At 47.0% G+C, this 20,256-nt stretch overlaps 1 protein-coding gene across 1 annotated transcript in view; it reads left to right on the forward strand.

Annotated features, from left to right (window-relative positions):
• The first annotated feature begins 1,682 nt into the window (after nucleotides 1-1,682).
• SNRNP200 (small nuclear ribonucleoprotein U5 subunit 200) overlaps nucleotides 1,683-20,256 on the forward strand; it is a 31,403-nt gene continuing 12,829 nt past the window's right edge. The window contains exons 1-24 of the mRNA XM_045884496.3: nucleotides 1,683-1,843; nucleotides 2,350-2,513; nucleotides 4,297-4,468; nucleotides 5,620-5,812; nucleotides 6,499-6,554; nucleotides 8,341-8,439; nucleotides 8,811-8,963; nucleotides 9,068-9,167; nucleotides 9,317-9,453; nucleotides 10,673-10,756; nucleotides 10,849-11,022; nucleotides 11,312-11,449; nucleotides 11,692-11,847; nucleotides 12,618-12,788; nucleotides 15,170-15,363; nucleotides 15,577-15,700; nucleotides 16,788-16,937; nucleotides 17,137-17,247; nucleotides 17,802-17,933; nucleotides 18,098-18,286; nucleotides 18,859-19,056; nucleotides 19,471-19,623; nucleotides 19,737-19,817; nucleotides 20,071-20,154. Of these exons, the coding sequence (XP_045740452.1) occupies nucleotides 1,799-1,843; nucleotides 2,350-2,513; nucleotides 4,297-4,468; nucleotides 5,620-5,812; nucleotides 6,499-6,554; nucleotides 8,341-8,439; nucleotides 8,811-8,963; nucleotides 9,068-9,167; nucleotides 9,317-9,453; nucleotides 10,673-10,756; nucleotides 10,849-11,022; nucleotides 11,312-11,449; nucleotides 11,692-11,847; nucleotides 12,618-12,788; nucleotides 15,170-15,363; nucleotides 15,577-15,700; nucleotides 16,788-16,937; nucleotides 17,137-17,247; nucleotides 17,802-17,933; nucleotides 18,098-18,286; nucleotides 18,859-19,056; nucleotides 19,471-19,623; nucleotides 19,737-19,817; nucleotides 20,071-20,154 (3,258 nt within the window). The 5' untranslated portion in view covers nucleotides 1,683-1,798. The remainder of the gene's footprint in view (nucleotides 1,844-2,349; nucleotides 2,514-4,296; nucleotides 4,469-5,619; nucleotides 5,813-6,498; nucleotides 6,555-8,340; nucleotides 8,440-8,810; nucleotides 8,964-9,067; nucleotides 9,168-9,316; nucleotides 9,454-10,672; nucleotides 10,757-10,848; nucleotides 11,023-11,311; nucleotides 11,450-11,691; nucleotides 11,848-12,617; nucleotides 12,789-15,169; nucleotides 15,364-15,576; nucleotides 15,701-16,787; nucleotides 16,938-17,136; nucleotides 17,248-17,801; nucleotides 17,934-18,097; nucleotides 18,287-18,858; nucleotides 19,057-19,470; nucleotides 19,624-19,736; nucleotides 19,818-20,070; nucleotides 20,155-20,256) is intronic.

Consider the following 20,256-nt stretch of genomic DNA (forward strand, 5'->3'; position numbering starts at 1 on the left):
CTCTCTCATTCTCTCTGTAAAATAAATAAATAAAATCTTAAAAGGAATAAGATGTATGATTCAGCGATTTTTAATCTGCATTCAGAGTTGTGCACCTATCCCCATAATCTAACTCTAAAACATTTCCATCACCCCGATGAGAAAACTTGTTCCCATGAGTAGTCATTCCCCATACCTCCTCTGCTTCACGGATTTGCCCACAGCCCAGGCTTGACTGTGAACATGAATACTACTCCTCTAGAAACGCAGAGCAGAATCCCTGAAATATTTTTCAGGTTCTTTTGTGTCAAGTGGGTGAACCACAGGATGGCCATAAAATAAAAGTCAGTCTTGAGGATTCAGATTCAAATAACCTTCAGTGAGCCCCCACCTTGAGTCAGACAATTCACTGGTGCTTTTAAACACACTACCTCATTTAATCACAACACACATGGGGGGGGAGTTTTACTGCCTCAATTTTAAGGATGACAAAATGATGCTTACCCAGAGAGACCAGGTAGCTAGCTAGCTACCTCAAAGTCACAAAGCCACTGAGGAGCAGAGCTGCCGCAAGGACTTGACTGTCTCTTGGAAGGCCCAGTTAGACAAAAACACGGTCAGGGCTGCAAACTCCATGCCTACAGGGGCCAGGTATGAGAAAACAGGAGCAGTGGGAGGAGCATGTGTATCCTCTAAGAACAGCAAGTTGCTGATTAGCACTGGGCAAGAAGGCCATGTAGGAATGAGGGTCTCATGTGGCCAGCGTTCTGATTTCTCCATAGATGCTAAAAGTCCAGATTTTCCAAGAACTATCCCAATTTTTAAGTAAGGAGTCAATAGACAGCCAAACAAAATACCCCTGCAGGTCAAATTTGGCCCAGAGACTGCTACAGAGGATGAATTCCTTTGGCTTAATACATATCTTCCCTTTCGTTCCTCTTTCAAAAGCCAACAGGCTCTAAGTGAGGTAACCGCTCAGCTCTGAGTTGCCATTCCATAGGTGAGAACTGGTTGGTTGATTGGGGTGGGAAGGCAGCGGTGCCTCCTGGACCCGGGGCCTTTGCTGCTGAGGAAGAAATTAAGTCACTGCCTTCAGGGAGCTGGTCCTGCCAAGAGGGCAGCTGCCTGGGCTCTGCGAAGGAATGAGACAAGCATTTGGGTGCAAATAGGAGGCCCCAGCCGGCCCAGAACAGGGTCTTGTTGACACGCATGGGTTTTAGGTGAACAGGTAGGAGACAAGAGTTTTCTTTCAATTGTTAAATACAGAATTGAAACCCAAAAGATGATTATCGGTAATTCTCATACACACACTCTTAAATCGCTCGCTGGGTGCTTCCGTTTCCTCAACTGGAAAAGGAGCTAGTTAGCACCCCTCGCCAGCACAGCTCACAGGACGGTGGCCAGAGTCAGGAAGAAATGGGTAGAAAAGCGCTTGGGTTGGGAGAGGGGGCTAAGCAGGCGGACGTTTCGCTACGATGTGAGGGGTCCTGGAAGCAATGCGACGGTGGAAGCCTATCCGCGGTGGGCCTACAGTCGCAGCAGGTGGCCGGAACCCGAGTGGGGGATCCAGGGATTCGCGGACCCGGGGGTCTCGGCCCCGCCCACCCCGCCCAGAAGGCCGCGGGTCCGCTCCGCACTTTCACCGGGACACGCCCCACCCACACTTCCGGCGTGTGACCCGGAAGCGGAAGGGGGCACGTCTCTTTCTCTCTCCTGTGCGTCAATCCTGCGTTGTTGCGGCCGGGCGGGAGCGAGCGGCAACGGCTTGTGGTGTGTGGTGAGGGGAGCGGCGCTCTGAGATCCCCGAGCAGACGCTGCCATGGCGGATGTGACCGCCCGTAGCCTGCAGTACGAGTACAAGGCGGTGCGTGTGGGCTCGCGGAAGGACCCAGGCTAGGGAATCCACTGGGGAGCGGGAGGCGGAGGGAGTTTTAGTCTGAGGGCCTGCAGGTGAACCACGAAAGCGGAGACGAAGTCAGATCCGGGCGAAGGTGGGGGTACACGACGACATGAATAAGCCCACTAGGGTCTAGGGCGGGCGGGATGGGCTAAGAGTTCTGCTAGGAGTGTTTGTTCCCTGTCCCCTCGGCGCCATACCTGCCCCCTTCTGTGTCACCCCCAGCGTGCCAACACTTTTCCCAGGTGTGGGTTATTGCGGGCAGTGTTAGGAGCAAGGATCGTTCAACTGATTTGATCGCCCTTTCCTCATGTGCAGTTGTGTGGCGCTCTTTCATCTTAAGGAAAATCTCTTATTCCGAATGTGCACTTAGTTGCTGCATTTCTTACTATGATATTGTCAAGTCGTATTTCTGTGATACGGGAAGTGGCCCTACTCGTGTCAGAGCTTGAGTAACATTGTGATCTTTTCAGAACTCGAATCTTGTCCTCCAAGCTGACCGCTCTCTCATTGACCGGACCCGCCGGGATGAACCCACGGGAGAGGTGCTGTCCCTGGTTGGGAAGTTGGAGGGCACCCGGATGGGAGATAAGGCTCAACGGACCAAACCACAGATGCAGGAGGAAAGAAGAGCCAAGTGAGTACCAAGGAGAAAATGATTTTTCTTGGGATCCAAAATCTACCTTTCCTTGAGTATTTGAGCAGTGTTTTTGCTGAAATGTTTGGTGCAAGATGAGACATTAGTGGCATTAAAACAACTTAGTGATGGGGCGCCTGGGTGGCCCAGTCGGTTAAGCGTCTGCCTTCGGCTCAGGTCATGATCCCGGGATCCCGGGATCGAGCCCTGCATCGGGCTCCTTGCTCTGCGGGAAGCCTGCTTCTCCCTCTCCCTCTGCTGTTCCCCCTGCTTGTGTTCCTTCTCTCTCTCTCTCTGTCAAATAAATAAATAAAATCTTTAAAAAAAAAAACAAAACAAACAACTTAGTGAAGGTAAAAACAGAACATGAGATTTAAAAGGTTTTTTGGCCTCAATATGTGTACTGAAGTGAGAAATCAACTTTTATAAGGATTTTATTTATTTATTTATTTGGGAGACAAAGCGGGGGTAGGAGCAGAGGGAGAGGGACAGACTCCGTGCTGAGCGAGAGCCAACTCAGGGCTTGATCCCACAACTCTGAGATCATGACCTGAGCAAAAATCAAAAGTCGGACCTTTAACCAACTGAGCTACCCAGGCGCCCTGAGAAAACAACTTTTAGATTTTTTTCTAATGTATATGTTTCTGGCCCATAGAGAGATCTTAATTTTCTCCACAGTATTTTCAAGACCCTCGCTATTCCCTGTCTCATTAACTTTTTCTTCCATTACAAACTTCCCACCCCTACTTCTTTCCTCTGCTGTTGCCCATTTCCTCCTTATGTTGGTATAGACTAATATTCAAGCATCCATTGTATGAAAGACAGGTTTTTGTTTTGTTGTTGTTGTTGTTGTTGTTTTTCTTTTTAGAGGATATATTTCAAAACTTAAAAGATCATTGAGGGCGCCTGGGTGGCTCAGTTGGTTAGGCGACTGCCTTCGGCTCAGGTCATGATCCTGGAGTCCCGGGATCGAGTCCCGCATCGGGCTCCCTGCTCGGCGGGGAGTCTGCTTCTCCCTCTGACCCTCCTCCCTCTCATGCTCTCTGTCTCTCAAATAAATAAATAAAATCTTTAAAAAAAAAAAAAAAAAGATCATTGAACTTTACGTCATCTTTATATTTTGAAATCCCTGATATCTCTGTCTCTTTCTCCTCTCCCATGATGAAGTCTCAAAAATTGGTAGGCCCAGTTTTGGTTAGTTATATTTGTTTTTTTTTTTAAAGATTTTATTTTTAAGTAATTTCTGCAACATGGGGCTTGAACCCACAACGCGAGGATCAAGAGTCGCATGCTCTATCGACTGAGCCAGCCAGGCACCTCTTGATTAGATATATCTGAAATGAGTTAATACATCACTCATTCTCCACTTTGCAGAGTATGGCTTCCTTTCCAGGTTTGTTATAATTTGTTGGTAATCAATGGCAGTAGATTCTTTTGGGGCCTATTTCTCTGGCTAGAAAAAGAAAATGTGTGTGAGAGGTGGCAAGTCGAAATTCAATTATATAGTGTTGTCACGCCAAGTAAAAGGGTTGTCCTTTTTCAAATGAATGAGGAGGCTGTCTCATTGCAACGTTTATTGCGTCTAGCGAGAGAATAACAAAGGATTCCCTTCCTGTTACTGTGTTCCCATAAAGATGGCCAAGTGGGAATCATTTGCTGAGGTACAGATTCATGTTTTTAAATATTGTGTGTGTCCATGAAGCTGAGGAGAGGAGGGTAGGCTTGATTTAGTTTTGCCTTTTGGGGTGTAGGTTCTGCCTCTTAAACATCATGTGTTCATTAGGCGAAGAAAGCGTGATGAGGACCGACACGACATTAACAAGATGAAGGGTTATACCCTGCTGTCCGAGGGAATCGATGAGATGGTGGGCATCATCTATAAACCCAAGACTAAAGAGACCCGGGAGACCTATGAGGTGCTGCTCAGCTTCATCCAGGCTGCCCTTGGGGACCAGGTGAGGAAGCCAGAGGGTGAAGCTGCATTTTTGGAGAGGGAGAGAGTCACAACTGGGACTTGATATTGTCCCAGCAGAACCTTGTCTGGATTTTCCTGTGTGGGCCATAGCAGTTTGTGGAAGTGTGGCTAGTATTTACTGAGCACTCACTTCATGTGGAATAGTGCTTTACGTGCCTTCTCTCTGTCCTCACATTAGCTCTGTGACTAAGTGCTGTTAGTACTCTTTTTCCATTTTACTGGTGACATATGTGGTGCAAAGAATAGTTAAGTAATTTTCCCACGTCACAGGTAGTATTTGGCAGGGCCACCCTATGAGCCTGGGTATTTTGTATCCGGAATCCGAGCTTTTGACCATTATACATGTGTGATTAGATTAGGGGCCTTTATGAGTCTCAGAGGCTCTAGTGAGGATGAAGAATTACCAAAAGTTTGGTAGGCTAGAGGAGCACAGAGCAGTGTCTCTGTTGCCTGGAGAAATGCGCCAGACTGTTGTGGAAGCTGGGTCCTACTTCCTGTGACCACCTACCTAATCTTAAAAACACGGTTTTCCTACAGTTGTGGCATTTTTTAAATTAACAGTAATGAAAATGGTCAGAAATGGTATTCAGGTTTTTGGGGCGCCTGGGTGGCTCAGATGGTTAAGCGTCTGCCTTCGGCTCAGGTCATGATCTCAGGGTCCTGGGATCGAGCCCCGCATCGGGCTCCCTGCTCAGCGGGAAGCCTGCTTCTCCCTCTCCCACTCCCCCTGCTTGTGTTCCCTCTCTCACTGTGTCTCTTTCTGTCAAATAAATAAATAAATAAAATATTAAAAAAAAAAAAAAAGAAATGGTATTCAGGTTTTAAAGAAGTGTGGCTCTTCACATCCCATTCTTTTTTTTTTAGATTTTATTTATTTAATTGACAGAGAGAGAGACAGCGTGAGAGGGAACACAAGCAGGGGGAGTGGGAGAGGGAGAAGCAGGCTTCCGGCCGAGCAGGGACCCTGATGCGGGGCTTGATCCCAGTATCCTGGGATCATGACCTGAGCCGAAGGCAGACACTTAAGGACTGAGCCCCCCAGGCGCCCCTTCACATCCCATTCTTACATAAAGCTGGCAAGTGATGTTCTGTGTCTCGTTCTAAAAATTTTTCTTTTCTTTTGGCCACCAGCCACGTGATATCCTTTGTGGGGCAGCTGATGAAGTTCTAGCTGTCCTAAAGAATGAAAAGCTTCGGGACAAGGAAAGAAGAAAGGAGATTGACCTGCTGTTGGGTCAGACAGATGATACCAGATACCATGTGCTAGTGAACTTGGGCAAAAAGATCACAGACTATGGTGGAGACAAGGAAATCCAGAATATGGGTAACAGCTCTTTATGTCCATATCATATTAAGTGGTTGCTTTTGACCTCTAAACTTGAGTTTCAAGCCTCAGTCATTAAAACCTCTGAATGTGTCCATGAGTTCCCGTAACCTGTTTGGTGTCTGAGGAGTTGTGATCCATGAATCAGAGTTCCTAGATTACAGCAACTGTTACTTAGTCTTAAGACCTTTTATATAGAACCTGGGGGAAAACTTGGGCAGAGCCTGTGTGGGGGTGGGTTGGGGGGTGCTCAGGTGGTTCAGCACACAGCGCAGGGCCGTGTCCAGGGTTGGCGGGTTGGAGATGGCCTCACGGGTGGCTCTCTTATGTTAAGTGTCTTTGTGGGTCCTGAGACCATAGATATATGCTGAGGATGGGCAAGGCAGGTAGTTGGGGAGGAATTAACTCCATAGTGCCTCATTTCCCTAATTCACTGTTGTCTTTTTCTTTCTTTTTTTTTTTTTTTAAGATTTTATTTATTTATTTGACAGAGACATAGCGAGAGAGGGAACACAAGCAGGGGGAGTGGGAGAGGGAGAAGCAGGCTTCCTGCAGAGCAGGGAGCCCGATGCGGGGCTCGATCCCGGAACCCTGGGATCATGACCTGAGCCGAAGGCAGACACTTAATGACTGAGCCACCCAGGTGCCCCTCACTGTTGTCTTTTTCCAATCCCTTATTGTTGCAGATGACAACATTGATGAGACATACGGTGTGAATGTTCAGTTTGAGTCTGATGAGGAGGTGAGTGATAAAGTAAACGGACCCAGTCTCTTCTTGTTTTTTGAAATTGTTAAGGTGAGCGGACCACTTCTGGTATAAAGAAGCTCCCTAGCTTAAGCCGGATAAATTTTATGGTGTTGTATGGGTGTCAACCTTGGGCATAAATGTTATTTTGCTAAAAATTTGCTATGGTTATCTTTAGGGATTTATAAAGTAAATTTACACTTACAAATGTAAACATATAATAATTTAAAACAAACCAAATAGATTAGTAGAAAGAAGGACAGAAATACAGCGTTTGCCGTCAGTGAGGGTGTACACCACTCTGTTTTATTCCATTTTAATCTTATGGTGAGAATTTTCCACTTCTCACTACTGTGTCCTGCTGCCAGTTGCAAAAGCATGCATGTTGGCCCAAGAGCATGGGCATGTTAACATGTACATGGTTGTCTAAATTGCAGCAGCCACTGAGATTTACCACCTAGTCCGAATTCTTGAATATAACTAAATAGGAACAAATGGGACACTTGAAAAAATTTTCAGAGTTGCCTTAGAGTTCTCAGTGGGCGAGTTTGGCACAGGTAAAGTGCCGGCCTCGAAATCTCATACACTAAGTAAGACAGGAAGTAGGGGTAGCGCAAGAGAGTCAAAGGAAAGAGCCCCCAGCTGGGAGCCACGAGATCTGAATTTTGGTCCTGTATGTCGGGCAGGCCATTTTGCTTGTTCCTCCATCTGCTGAATAAGATGCCTAAAGTAGATGACTGCTAAGCTGCTTCCTGCGGTGTAGTTAATAGGATTTTTTTTTAAGATTTATTTATTTATTTTTTAGAGAGAGGGAGAGACAGCACGAGTGGGAGGGCAGAGGGAGAGGGAGAGAGAATGTCAAGCAGACTCCATGCTGAGTGCAGAGCCCGACATGGGGCTTGATCCCAGGACCCTCAAGATCATGACCAGAGCCGAAACCAAGAGTTGGATGGCTAGCCGACTGCACTACCCAGGTGCCCCGATGGGATTTTATTTGAGTTTCTTTTTACGTAGTCTCTACACCCAACGTGGGGCTCGAATTCACAACCCTGAGATCAAGAGTTGCATACTCTGCCCCCTGAGCCAGCCATGTGCTCTGTTTGTTGCTATTTGAAATCATAAAATCCTATTAACTAGGGATGCCTGGCTGGTTCAGTCGGTAGAGTATGTGACTCTTGATTTCAGGGTTGTAAGTTTGAAACCCACGTTGGGTGCAGATTACTTAAAAAAAAAAATGGCAACAAACCATAGAAGAGTGCTTTGCTTGTAGCATTCATTCGTCAAATGCTTACTAATTACCTGTTTGTAGCATGATCCTATGCTAAGTATTGAGTGCTTACAGTGTGAGAGAGTGTGAATAAAGACAGTGGAGAGCAAGCTAAGTGGTCTCTACATCTCTGGATCACCATGTGTTTTCCCAAGCATAGTTTCTGTATCGTTCTTCCCTCCTGTTAGCTGATAGTTCTATTTTTTCATTTATTGATTGTGCATATACGAGAGAGACTGTGATCCAGTTGGTTGCCATTGTGGCAGCCTAAGGGAAGAAGCAGAAGAGAGAGTAGAAGCATCTAATGAATCCTTGCCAAGTGGACTTAGAGTAATGAGATCATTCAATTACATTTACTCTGGAATAAGGCTGACCGTGGCTCCAGGAAGCTGTTGGTTTCCCCCCAGAGCCATTGTTCCAGTCATGGAGCTAATTTTAAGGGACTCAAGGGAGAGGATCTGTGGTGATGTTAGGATCTCCTCCAAATCATGAATTGGGGTTGGGCTGTTTCTGTAGGAAGGTGATGAAGATGTGTATGGGGAGGTTCGAGAAGAGGCATCTGATGATGACATGGAAGGGGACGAGGCTGTAGTGCGTTGCACCCTTTCAGCTAATGTAAGTACAGTTTGTTCTTGCCTGTTGCTGCAAGGCTAGGGGATTTCTGGGTGTAGCATTTGTTTCTTGTATGTAGGTCCTGTTATTTAACTTACCAAGCTGGCCTTTTATAGGAGCCATAATAAACTTTTAATGTCTTGATTTTCTTAAGATTTCAGTCACTCATTCTCCTTCCCAAGGGCATGTGTTGATGAAATGTTAGTTTGGTGTGCTCCTGAATTCAGTATAACAGGGTTTTTTTTTAAATTCTGGGAAGTCCTCAAAGGCTGGTAGGCTCTGGGTGGCAAGGAGAACTTTGTTGCAGGATGATGAGAAAGCAGTTGGGCCAGACGGAAACACGGCATGAGCTAACTGCCTGGTTATTTCTGTAGCTTGTAGCCTCGGGGGAACTGATGAGTTCCAAAAAGAAGGATTTGCACCCTCGGGATATTGATGCATTTTGGCTACAGAGGCAGCTCAGTCGCTTCTATGATGATGCCATTGTGTCACAGAAGAAGGCAGATGAAGTGTTGGAGATCTTGAAGGTACAGCCAAGATGTTTGTTTTCATTGTATGTATCTTAGCACATGGGACAGTGGAGGAAGCAGATGGCTGTGTCCTTAATCATGGCGTTACCTTCTCTCTGCAGACAGCCAGTGATGATCGGGAATGTGAGAACCAGCTGGTTCTGCTCCTTGGTTTCAACACGTTCGATTTTATTAAAGTGTTGCGACAGCACAGGATGATGAGTGAGTATATAGTGGTCCTTTCTGGAGTGTATGCATGGCATGTGTGTGTGTGTGATGGAGACTCAGCTTCGGCGCCTGTTTTGGTTAACTTGCTTTCTATCCCAACCCTCTCCTTCTTACCTTCCCTTTCGTCCTTTTCCTGTTGGCAGTTCTATACTGTACCTTACTGGCCAGTGCACAGAGTGAAGCAGAAAAGGAAAGGATCATGGGAAAGATGGAAGCTGATCCAGAACTCTCCAAGTTCCTCTACCAGCTCCACGAGACTGAAAAGGAGGATCTGATCCGGGTAAGGCCTGGGTTGGTTTATCTGTCTGATTCCCAAGCTAGAGTGTTTGCTTTGGAAAAGAGACATCAGTTAGAATATTGTAGCTTAGGGGTGCCTGGGTGGCTCAGTTGGTTAAGTGTCCGACTCTTGATTTCCTCTCAGGCCATGCTTGCTCTTCAGGGTCGTGAGCTCGAGCCCTGCTTTGGGCTCTAAGCTGAGTGTGGAGCCTGCTTGGGATTCTCTCTCCCTCTGCCCCTCCCACTCATGTGCGCACTCTCTCTCTCCCTCTTAAAAAAAATTGTAGTGTAAAGCTGAATTCCTCTTAGAAGAGGGGGTTGAGGGATGCCTGGGTGGCTCAGTTGGTTGGATATCTGCCTTTGGCTCAGGTCATGATCCCAGTGTCCTGGGATCGAGCCCTCAGTTGGGCTCTCCACTCAATGGGGAGTCTGCTTCTCCTGCCCCTCCCCCTCCTTGTGCGCTCTCTCTCTCTGAGTGCCCTCTCTCTCAAATAAATAAATAAAATCTTAAAAAAAGGGGGGTTGAAGTAGTAAAGTATTTCTCTGAATTCTTTGAGCTTTGTCACTGGTACAGATAGAATTAATGCATTCACACTGGTGTGGTCAAGAGACTGCTGGCCTGCTGCTGTCTTCACCAGCACTGTGAGCCCTTGACAGTTGACACAGTAAATCATGGCATCTACTGAAAATGCAGGGATAGAGCACATGTTGGCTGAACACAGAACCCACACTTCTACCCTTAGGGTTAGCCTTGATGCTGAATTGTTAAACATTTACTTTTGAAATTCCTGTGCTATGCATTGTCTTTTTTTTTTTTTTTTTTAAGAGGAAAGTTTATTTTTTAGAAGATTTTATTTATTAATGAGAGTGCATGTGCACGGGCATGAGTGGGGGAGGGAGAGAGACAAGCAGACTCCCCGCTGAGTGGAGAGCTCGATGAGGGGCTCGATCCCAGCACCCCGAGACCACAACCTGAGCTGAAGTCAGATGTTTAACCAACTGAGCCACCCAGACATAACCTGCATTGTCCCTTTAAAGCTGTTTACTTGCTTCCATCATTCTGGCGGTCCCCGTGGTAAGTGTCTGAACATAAAGGGCAGTCTTTCTGTTTTGGGACTTACTGGTCAGCATCTGTGAATCAAGCTTAGCTAAGCAGGGACTGAAAGGGACCAGAACCTACAATGGTGATGAATTGTTATTTTTTGTGCCTTTCCCCATTATAGGAGGAAAGGTCCCGGAGAGAGCGAGTGCGTCAGTCCCGGATGGACACAGACTTGGAAACCATGGATCTGGACCAGGGTGGAGAGGTAAGTCTCAAGGTCATTTCCAAGGTGGTGCTGGATGGGAAACTCATTTGTTCACCTTGCTCACTTTGGGTTTTTGTTTTTCATACTCCCAGGCACTGGCTCCACGGCAGGTTCTGGACTTGGAGGACCTGGTTTTTACCCAGGGGAGCCACTTCATGGCCAATAAACGTTGTCAGCTTCCTGATGGGTCCTTCCGTCGCCAGCGCAAGGGCTATGAAGAGGTGCATGTGCCTGCTCTGAAGCCCAAGCCCTTCGGTTCAGAAGAAGTGAGTGAATTGCTTTTCTCAGTTTTCTTCAGTTTCCACCTCTCTTCCAGCTTGGATTTCAGCCCATTGGCCAAAATGTGGCCTTGTCTCATCGATAGTTTATCCCTCATGTGGGAGCTGCTTCAGAGGTCCCCTGTTTTGATTGTGAGCCCTGGGACAGTAGTGAATCTCCTTCAGTGGAGAGTTATGGGAGGGGGGGTGGGCAGGAAGTACGGTCCTGGCCATCCCACAGAAACGGCCTGCACGAGGGTGCTGCCAGTGGGACGTGAATGGCGTTTCTTTCTTCCAGCAATTGCTTCCAGTGGAGAAGCTGCCGAAGTATGCCCAGGCTGGATTTGAGGGCTTCAAAACACTGAACAGGATCCAGAGTAAACTCTACCGTGCCGCTCTGGAGACAGATGAGAATCTGCTGCTGTGCGCCCCTACGGTAAGAACTGCCCTGACTGCTCAGCCCTTGTGCGGAGTGCTGGCTGTTTTTGGTGGCAGGATTGTTCATCTTCACCCATATTCCATCCCCCCCAACCCCTGCCCCGAGTTCGTTCTTTTCTGATGAAAGAGTTATTAAATGGTCAGATACAACTCCCAGGACATGCTCTCGTGTCTGTTTTGGTGATAAGCCTGTGGAAGTGAGGGCAGGTGAACAGACCTCATCCTTGACCTCCGTTTTAGGGTGCGGGTAAGACCAACGTGGCCCTGATGTGTATGCTCCGAGAGATCGGGAAACACATTAACATGGATGGCACTATCAACGTGGATGACTTCAAGATTATCTACATCGCTCCCATGAGATCTTTGGTACAGGAGATGGTGGGCAGTTTTGGAAAGGTAAGGGAGTAGAAAGGTATTGTGAATGGGTCTAGGGTGCACTGCTTGTATTAGGCCATCCCTGGAATGCCTCCTAGGGTATTGTTCTTCCACTTCAACGTGGAGCATGACCCAAGTTCAGAGTGTTTCTGAAGCAAGAATATCCTGGATCTATCTTGGACTTTTGCACGGATTTAGCATCTTTTTTTTAATTCTCTCCGTAGCACTTTTCTGTAGTTATCATTTACATTATTGAAGAACTTAAGAAACACTTGCGGGGGGCATGGTTGATAGTAGATCTAGTGGTGTGTTGTTTTTTTTTTTTTTAAGATTTTTAAAATTTATTTGACATAGAGATAGTAAGAGCAGGAACACAAGCAAGGGGAGTGGGAGAGGGAGAAACAGGCTTTCTGCCGAGCAGAGCAGGGAGTCCGATGCGGGGCTCGATCCCAGGACCCTGGGATCGTGACCTGAGCCGAAGGCAGACGCTTAACGACTGAGCCACCCAGGCGCCCCAACCTAGTACTGTTTTATTCCAGGTCCTGTTATCTACAAGTTTCCATTTTCCCCTCTTGTCTGCAGACGCCCCAGAGATCCTTTGTCTGCTTCATTTGTCTAAGTGTAAACTTGATTTGTTTTACATGTATGTGTTTGTAGGATGGATCTAATTCATTTGACTATTTCCCTGTTGGGTTGATACCTCCTGCCAGTACCCTCTTCTCAGACTTCCCAAAGTGTGGTGGCAGGGCCCCTAGAAGCAGTTTTACCTGATGTGCCTCCCCTCCACCTAGCGCCTGGCCACCTATGGCATCACTGTTGCGGAACTGACTGGTGACCACCAGCTGTGCAAGGAGGAGATCAGTGCCACTCAGATCATCGTCTGCACCCCCGAGAAGTGGGACATCATTACCCGCAAGGGTGGGGAGCGCACCTACACCCAGCTCGTGCGGCTCATCATTTTGGTGAGCAGGGAGTACTTGGGGACATAGAGACCAGGCCTGGTTGAGGAGGGTTTGCTGGGAGGTTTTTTTTTTTTAAGATTTATTTATTTGAGAGAGCAAGCAAGTGAGCCGGGGTGGTGGGAGGCAGGGACAAGGGGGAGAGAGAATCTCAAGCAGACTGCCCACTGAGTGCAAAGCTCGCCACGGGGTTGGATCTCATGACTCTGAGCCAAAATCAAGAGTCAGACGCTTAACCGACTGAGCCACCCAGGTGCCCTGGGTTTGCTGGGTTTTAACACTGACCATTTCTTCAGTGCTTTCCTCTAGTCACTAGCCTGTATGATGACAGTTGTCAGCATGCTGTTACCATTAAATGAGAATCTGCACCTAACAAGCATTTCTGAGAAGGTGCATGGTGTTTGCCATGTTGTTATTCATGTCTTTTTTTGAACATAATTTTTTTTTTTGAATAAATGTAAACAGACATAACTGATTGTCTCTTCCCAGGATATTAAAGGGCTTTATAAATAAATAATCCATTGTCAGAGGGAATGAGTAAGGAGTCAGGATATTGTGTTCCATATACACAGAAGCACCAAGGAAAAAATGACTAAGTCAGAGTGTAGTTTCCCTAAGTTGTCCGGGAGAGCAGAAGGAGGCCTCGTGTGCTGATTTTCAATATCATAGAGCAGGGGTTGGCCAGCTGTGGCTACTGGTTTTGGAATACAGCCGTACCCATTTATTTACGTGTGGTTTACAGCTGCTTTTGTGCTGCAGGGACAGAATCAAGTACAGCGGACTCTTGAACAGCATGGGCTTGAACCGCATGGATCCATTTATATGTTGATTTTTTAAAAAATAAATACAGTACAGTACTGTGTGTTTTTCCTTATACTTTTTTTTTTTTTTTTAAAGATTTTATTTATTTATTTGACAGAGAGAGATACAGCGAGAGAAGGAACACAAGCAGGGGGAGTGGGAGAGGGAGAAGCAGGCTTCCCGCTGAGCAGGGAGCCCGATGCGGGGCTTGATCCCAGGACCCTGGGATCATGACCTGAGCCGAAGGCAGACGCTTAACGACTGAGCCACCCAGGCGCCCCTCCTTATACTTTTAATAACCTTTTTTTAGTGTATTTTATTGTAAGAATACAGCATATAACACATGTATGAAATACATGTTAGTTAACCATTTATGTTGTAGTAAGACTTCTGGTAAAGAGTAGGCTATTTGTAGTTAAATTTGGGGGGAATCAAGGTTACAAGTAGATTCTCGACTGTGTGGGGCACCCCTAGCCTGTGTTGTACAAGGGTCAGTTCTGTTTGTAGCAAAGACTGTATGGTCCACAAGCCTAAAACACTGATTGTCCAGCCCTTTATGAAGTTTGCCAACCCCTGCTTTATTTATTTTATTTTTTTTTTTAAAGATTTTTACTTATTTATTTGACAGAGAGAGACACAGTGAGAGAGGGAACACAAGCAGGGGGAGTGGGAGAGGGAGAAGCAGGAGAGAGAGAAGCAGGCTTCCCACAGAGCAGGGAGCCCGACGCGGGGCTCGATCCCAGGACCCTGGGATCATGACCTGAGCCGAAGGCAGACGCTTGACGACTGAGCCACCCAGACGCCCCATGCCAACCCCTGCTTTAGAGCCTTGCTAGTCAGAGTCGTTACAAGTGCAGAGTCCCTGGCCCCATCCCGCACCTACTGAAATATAATTTTTTTTTTTCAGATTTTATTTATTTATTGAGAGTGAGCGTGAGCTGGGGGAGGGGCAGACGGAGAGGGGGAGAGAGAGAATCTCAAACAGACTCTGTGCTAAGCATGGAGCCCGATGTGGGGCTTGATCTTGGGCTCGATCTCCTGACCCTGAGCTCATGACCTGAGCGGAGATTAAGAGTTGGGCACTTGACTAAGCTACCCAGGTGCCCCATGATCTGCTTTTCAGTAAGATCCCCTGCTGCATGCTGAAATTCAGGTAGCACTGCTTTAGGCTATGAGAACTCGACCTTTGATTCATGATATCTTTTGCAAGTACAAAGTAGTAAGGATGACTGCGCAGAGGTGAAGCCTTATTGGATATAAATGTGGTCTGCTCAGAATCTTCATTTTCAGTAAAAAAATTTATCTTTGAGTGAAGTTATGAACTCCTTTACCTAAAGTATCAGATTTTCTTGCCATAAAGCATGTTTTATTAAACTAGCAACGTAGCTCAGTGGTCACAGCACGGTAATTTCTGGAGTATTTCCTAGTGCATGTTGTCTCACCCTTTGGGTTTCTCTTGCTTGGGATCCCTTTTCTTCCTTATTTGCCATGTCCATTGTGTACTATAAGACGAGACTATTCTCTGGAAAGAGGGCTACATTTTTCTGGTCCTAGAGGTAATTTGCGGCCCCCTCATTCCTTAGGATGAGATCCACCTTCTCCACGATGACAGAGGTCCTGTCTTAGAAGCATTGGTGGCTAGGGCCATCCGAAACATTGAGATGACCCAGGAGGATGTCCGACTCATCGGTCTTAGTGCCACCCTCCCCAACTATGAAGATGTGGCTACCTTCCTGCGTGTTGATCCTGCCAAAGGCCTCTTCTACTTCGACAACAGGTATGAGAAAAAGTGGGAGAAGTTTAACCAGGGTGACCTTCTTGCTGCCCTTCCCCATTTTGAAAGAGCTTTGTTGGATTGGGTATTAGAAGGGTCTTTGGGTTTTGATGTGGTGTGAATTCAGAAAGGAGTATCATTCCTGGGCAATGAAAATGACTGTTTCCTCAGTATCCTATGCCAGAAGCCTCATTTGTCTAACTGTTGAACTTCTAGCTTCCGCCCAGTGCCTCTGGAACAGACTTATGTGGGTATCACAGAGAAAAAAGCTATCAAGCGTTTCCAGATCATGAATGAAATAGTCTATGAGAAAATCATGGAACATGCTGGAAAAAATCAGGTCTGTCTATGGTTTCCTGTTGAACTCTGTTGTTTTGAATTTTTGATTTATAATCAGTCAAGATTGACAAAAATAAAGAGAGAAGACAAAACACAGATCAGATCACCAATATTAGGAATAAAATGGGATATTACTATAGAATCTGTAGCCATTGAAAGGGTAATAAAGGAATACTATGAACGACTTTACACGTAAATTTTGAGAACCTAGAAGAAATGGGCCAATTCCTCCAAAAGTACCAACTACCAAAAACTCAAGCCTAGATGAAATAGATAACCTGAATAGTCCCATAACTATTATAAGAAATTGAATTTGTAATTTAAAAACTCCCAAAAAAGAAATCCCCAGGTGAGGATAATCTCTGTCTCTGCATTATCAGGGATCCTTCCACAAAAGATTTGGGTGGCTGACACTAAAAATGTAACACAGTAAAAATAAAGATGAAAATTAAAAACTAGTGAAAGCATTTTACTAGAAAAATATAATTTTTTAATTGACTGTTAAGTACGTCAAGATAAAAACTAAGAAAAAGCAACAGGTAGTGTATAAGATTTTTGTCTGATAAAAAGCATATGAATTTAAATAAAGAGACAAATCTTTTCTTGGCACTAAATACTTGGATGACTTTCCTGCCAAATGGTACTAGTCTCATTCTGAGACTTACTTCCTCGGTCCTTTTATAAAGTCTAGTGCCCACCATTTAATACAACATTTCAGCTGTTACTTTGCAGACACATTTCTCAGGTGGCTTAGAATCCTGTCAGGTGCCCGAACACAAATTCGTAATTGAGATTTCCTGAATTTGCATCCTTATTATATTTAACCGTGGTTTCAAAGATAGAGTGCTTAAGAGTTAGCCTAGTTTCCCGGCTACAGGACTCTGCCACTGTGCTTTGTAGTTTCATTCACATAGGATCTTGCCAGCTTCTGAGTCAGTATACGTTCCTGCCATTGCTCCTCTTCTAGACCTTGGTTTCTCACCTCATAATGGTGTAGCCTCTGCTTCCTGCTGCTGGTGCCTCGGGGCTGTAGGGGGTGCTGCGGTAGCCGTGTCTCTTGACTGTGGCCAACAGTGGTTTTTCTGCAGGTGCTGGTGTTCGTCCACTCCCGGAAGGAGACTGGGAAGACAGCCAGGGCCATCCGGGACATGTGCCTAGAGAAGGACACACTGGGTCTGTTTCTGAGAGAGGGCTCAGCCTCCACAGAAGTCCTTCGGACAGAAGCTGAGCAGTGTAAGGTGAGGAGACAGTCCCAGTTCTCTGTTCCTACCTGGTAACTGGCTCAATCCAAGGTTGTCCAGAGAGTCCTCAACTGCACTGTGGGTGGTTATGTGGGCTAGGTTAAGGGGCACGGTCTCACTGAAGAGATCTACTTAGTCTCTGTAGAGTTCCCACGGCGAGGCTCACCTCCTCACCTGTTCTTTTTCTGTCCCACAGAACCTGGAGCTGAAGGATCTTCTGCCGTATGGCTTTGCTATTCATCATGCGGGCATGACCAGAGTTGACCGGACACTTGTAGAGGATCTTTTTGCTGATAAACACATTCAGGTGAGGGTGGGCAAAATGTAGGCTTCAGAAGACCTGAAACGTCAAATGTCATACGTTTGTGCCCAGTACTTTGTTTCTGGCTCAGGTAAACCAGGTCATAGTGTTGTGGTGGTACAGTAGATAGAACGTGCCTCCTCTCCCAGCTCTTTACATACTGCGTGAGGGAAAGTGAGTGATTTTAGGAAATTGTCTGAGAAGCATGACAAAGGAAGCATGTTGGTGACTCCAGATATCGCCAAGCAGGGCTTTGTGAGGTTAGGACCTTGTTTGTTCTCTCTCAGAATAGGGTGTGTTATTGTCTAGTAATCTTAGATTGATTAATGTTAGTCTACGCTTTTGCCTGTTAAGTATCTCTAGAATTGTGAAATGTTAATTGCTGAATAGATGAGGAACCCAAGGACTCCTTCCCTGTTTATTCCAGTGTTACCTTGACAAGTGTGGGGCCCACTCAAGTCCTGCTAGAAGCTCTGAGGCCGGTTTCCTAGAGGACTAAGGGATACTAACCCTCTGGTGGTAACATCTGTTTTCCTTATTACCTTGCCTTGCTTCTGTAGGTCTTAGTTTCCACAGCAACGCTGGCTTGGGGTGTGAATCTCCCCGCACATACAGTCATCATCAAAGGAACCCAGGTGTACAGTCCAGAGAAGGGGCGCTGGACAGAACTAGGGGCACTGGACATTCTGCAGGTATAGAGCTTTTGAAGTTATTTTCAGTGGGGAAAAGTATCCTGGGTATGCAAGGGGGCCAAAGAAGTGGCAGATGGAAGGTGGGGTTTTGTAAAGTAGAAGCCTGGGAACAAATCCATAAGCTCTGTGACCACAGCCCTCTTGGTTTGCTGTCTCTGACCTAGATGCTCGGACGTGCTGGAAGACCCCAGTATGACACCAAGGGCGAAGGCATCCTCATCACATCTCACGGGGAGCTACAGTACTACCTGTCCCTCCTCAACCAGCAGCTTCCTATCGAGAGCCAGATGGTTTCGAAGTTGCCTGACATGCTTAATGCCGAAATCGTGCTGGGGAACGTGCAGAATGCCAAGGTAGGCAAGGGCTCTGCTTTTGGCGCTTCTTGCTTTCTCAGGAGAAGTCAAGGTACCAGGGGTGGGATGGTCTCCGGTGTGGTGCTGTGGGCCACTGGCATCCAGGGTCCTCCAACCCTGCACCCCACATCTTTGATGTAAGTAGTCTCTTAGAAGCTTGTCAAGTCTGTGGCAGACGGTTCACCTTGTTACTGAGACCTCAGAAAGCACGCTCTGTCTCTTTAATAATGAAATGTTAAAATCTTCAGAAGACAACAAAATCCACATTCTTATAGTTGGGGATTAATATTTTTTTTTTTTTAAAGATTTTATTTATTTGACAGAGAGCTAGAGAACAAGTAGGCAGAGAGGCAGGCAGAGGGAGAGGGAGAAGCAGGCTCCCTGCTGAGCAGGGAGCCCGATGCGGGGCTCCATCCCAGGACCCTGGGATCATGACCTGAGCCAAAGGCAGCCACTTAACCGACTGAGCCACCCAGGCGCCCCTGGGGATTAATTTCTAAGCGATCTATGGGAGCATTTCGTTTGGACATAAGTTCTCCATGCTAAGACCCACGAGCTTTCTCTTCTTGTAGGATGCGGTGAACTGGCTGGGCTATGCCTACTTGTATATCCGAATGCTCCGATCCCCAACCCTCTATGGCATCTCTCACGATGACCTCAAGGGGGATCCCCTGCTGGACCAGCGCCGACTGGATCTGGTTCATACTGCTGCCTTGATGCTGGATAAGAACAATCTGGTCAAGTATGACAAGAAGACAGGCAATTTCCAGGTGAGTGGGCTGAGGGATTGAGGCAAAGGTCTCAGTAAAAGTGGTAGCCCCAGGAGATAATTCTTCAAAATGCGTTCTTGATTTGGGTACTGCCCGTCTAATTGCCCGTTGCTTGGAACAGTAGCAAAACAGGTGCAATTGGACCATTGCTTTTGAATCTGGGAACTTCCCAAATGGCCTACTAGAGCCTGCTGGTACCTCCTTTCTGTCACTTTCGTCGAGGTGCCTAATACAGCTGTCTTTTCTGTGTGGGTATCAGCTCACCATTGGCCAGGGTACTGTGCCCTCTTTGCTCATGTGCGTGGGCCGGGAGCTTGCGTTGCTGTGAGTCCGTCCGGTGGGCACCCGTTGTCCGCAGTGAGAGTTCGGCCACTTGTTCTTGATCACTGTTGGGTTGAGTGTCCTCCCGTGTAGGTGACCGAGCTGGGCCGCATCGCCAGCCACTACTACATCACCAACGACACGGTGCAGACCTACAACCAGCTGCTGAAGCCCACCCTGAGCGAGATTGAGCTTTTCAGAGTCTTCTCCTTGTCCTCAGAGTTCAAGAACATCACTGTGCGGGAGGTGAGTCCCCATAGCCTGTTGGGACAGGGGCTTGGTACTCCCTGCCGAGGTGCTGGATGGGTTCTCTCCTTGGTCCCCTGGCTTTTCCGTGACATTTTTCCTTCTGGTGGCAGGAGGAGAAGCTGGAGCTGCAGAAGCTGCTAGAGCGGGTGCCTATCCCGGTGAAGGAGAGCATTGAGGAGCCCAGCGCGAAGGTGAGCACGCCCCCTGCTGGGGAGAAGGAGCGGTGGTTTTGTAATCTCCTAATTCGAGTTTGTGTTTGGTGACCTGCTCGGTTCTCCCAGTTTTTGCATCCTTCTCACGTGTTCTTTTTATGTGGAGTAGTGATTAATGCCTCTAAAGCAAGATCTTAGCTGGCATGGACTCCAGAACAGAAGTGTGATGCGCTTTCTTGGCCTGGACTGTTCAGTGATTGGCCACCTTCTGACCATCCTTGCTTTTTTCCAGATCAATGTGCTGCTCCAGGCCTTCATCTCGCAGCTGAAGTTGGAGGGCTTTGCGCTGATGGCGGACATGGTATATGTCACTCAGGTGAGAGCAGAGTGGTGCTGCCCGAAGAGACGTTAACAGCTCACAGCCCTGTGCTGGTGTGCGTCTTGGAGAAAGGAGGCCTGACCCTAGTGAGGGGGAAAG

The sequence above is a fragment of the Mirounga angustirostris genome, unplaced genomic scaffold (assembly GCF_029215605.1).
Source record: "Mirounga angustirostris isolate CCGP_5_RB_7025 unplaced genomic scaffold, mMirAng1.0.hap1 SCAF_10, whole genome shotgun sequence".
Taxonomy (NCBI): domain Eukaryota; kingdom Metazoa; phylum Chordata; class Mammalia; order Carnivora; family Phocidae; genus Mirounga; species Mirounga angustirostris.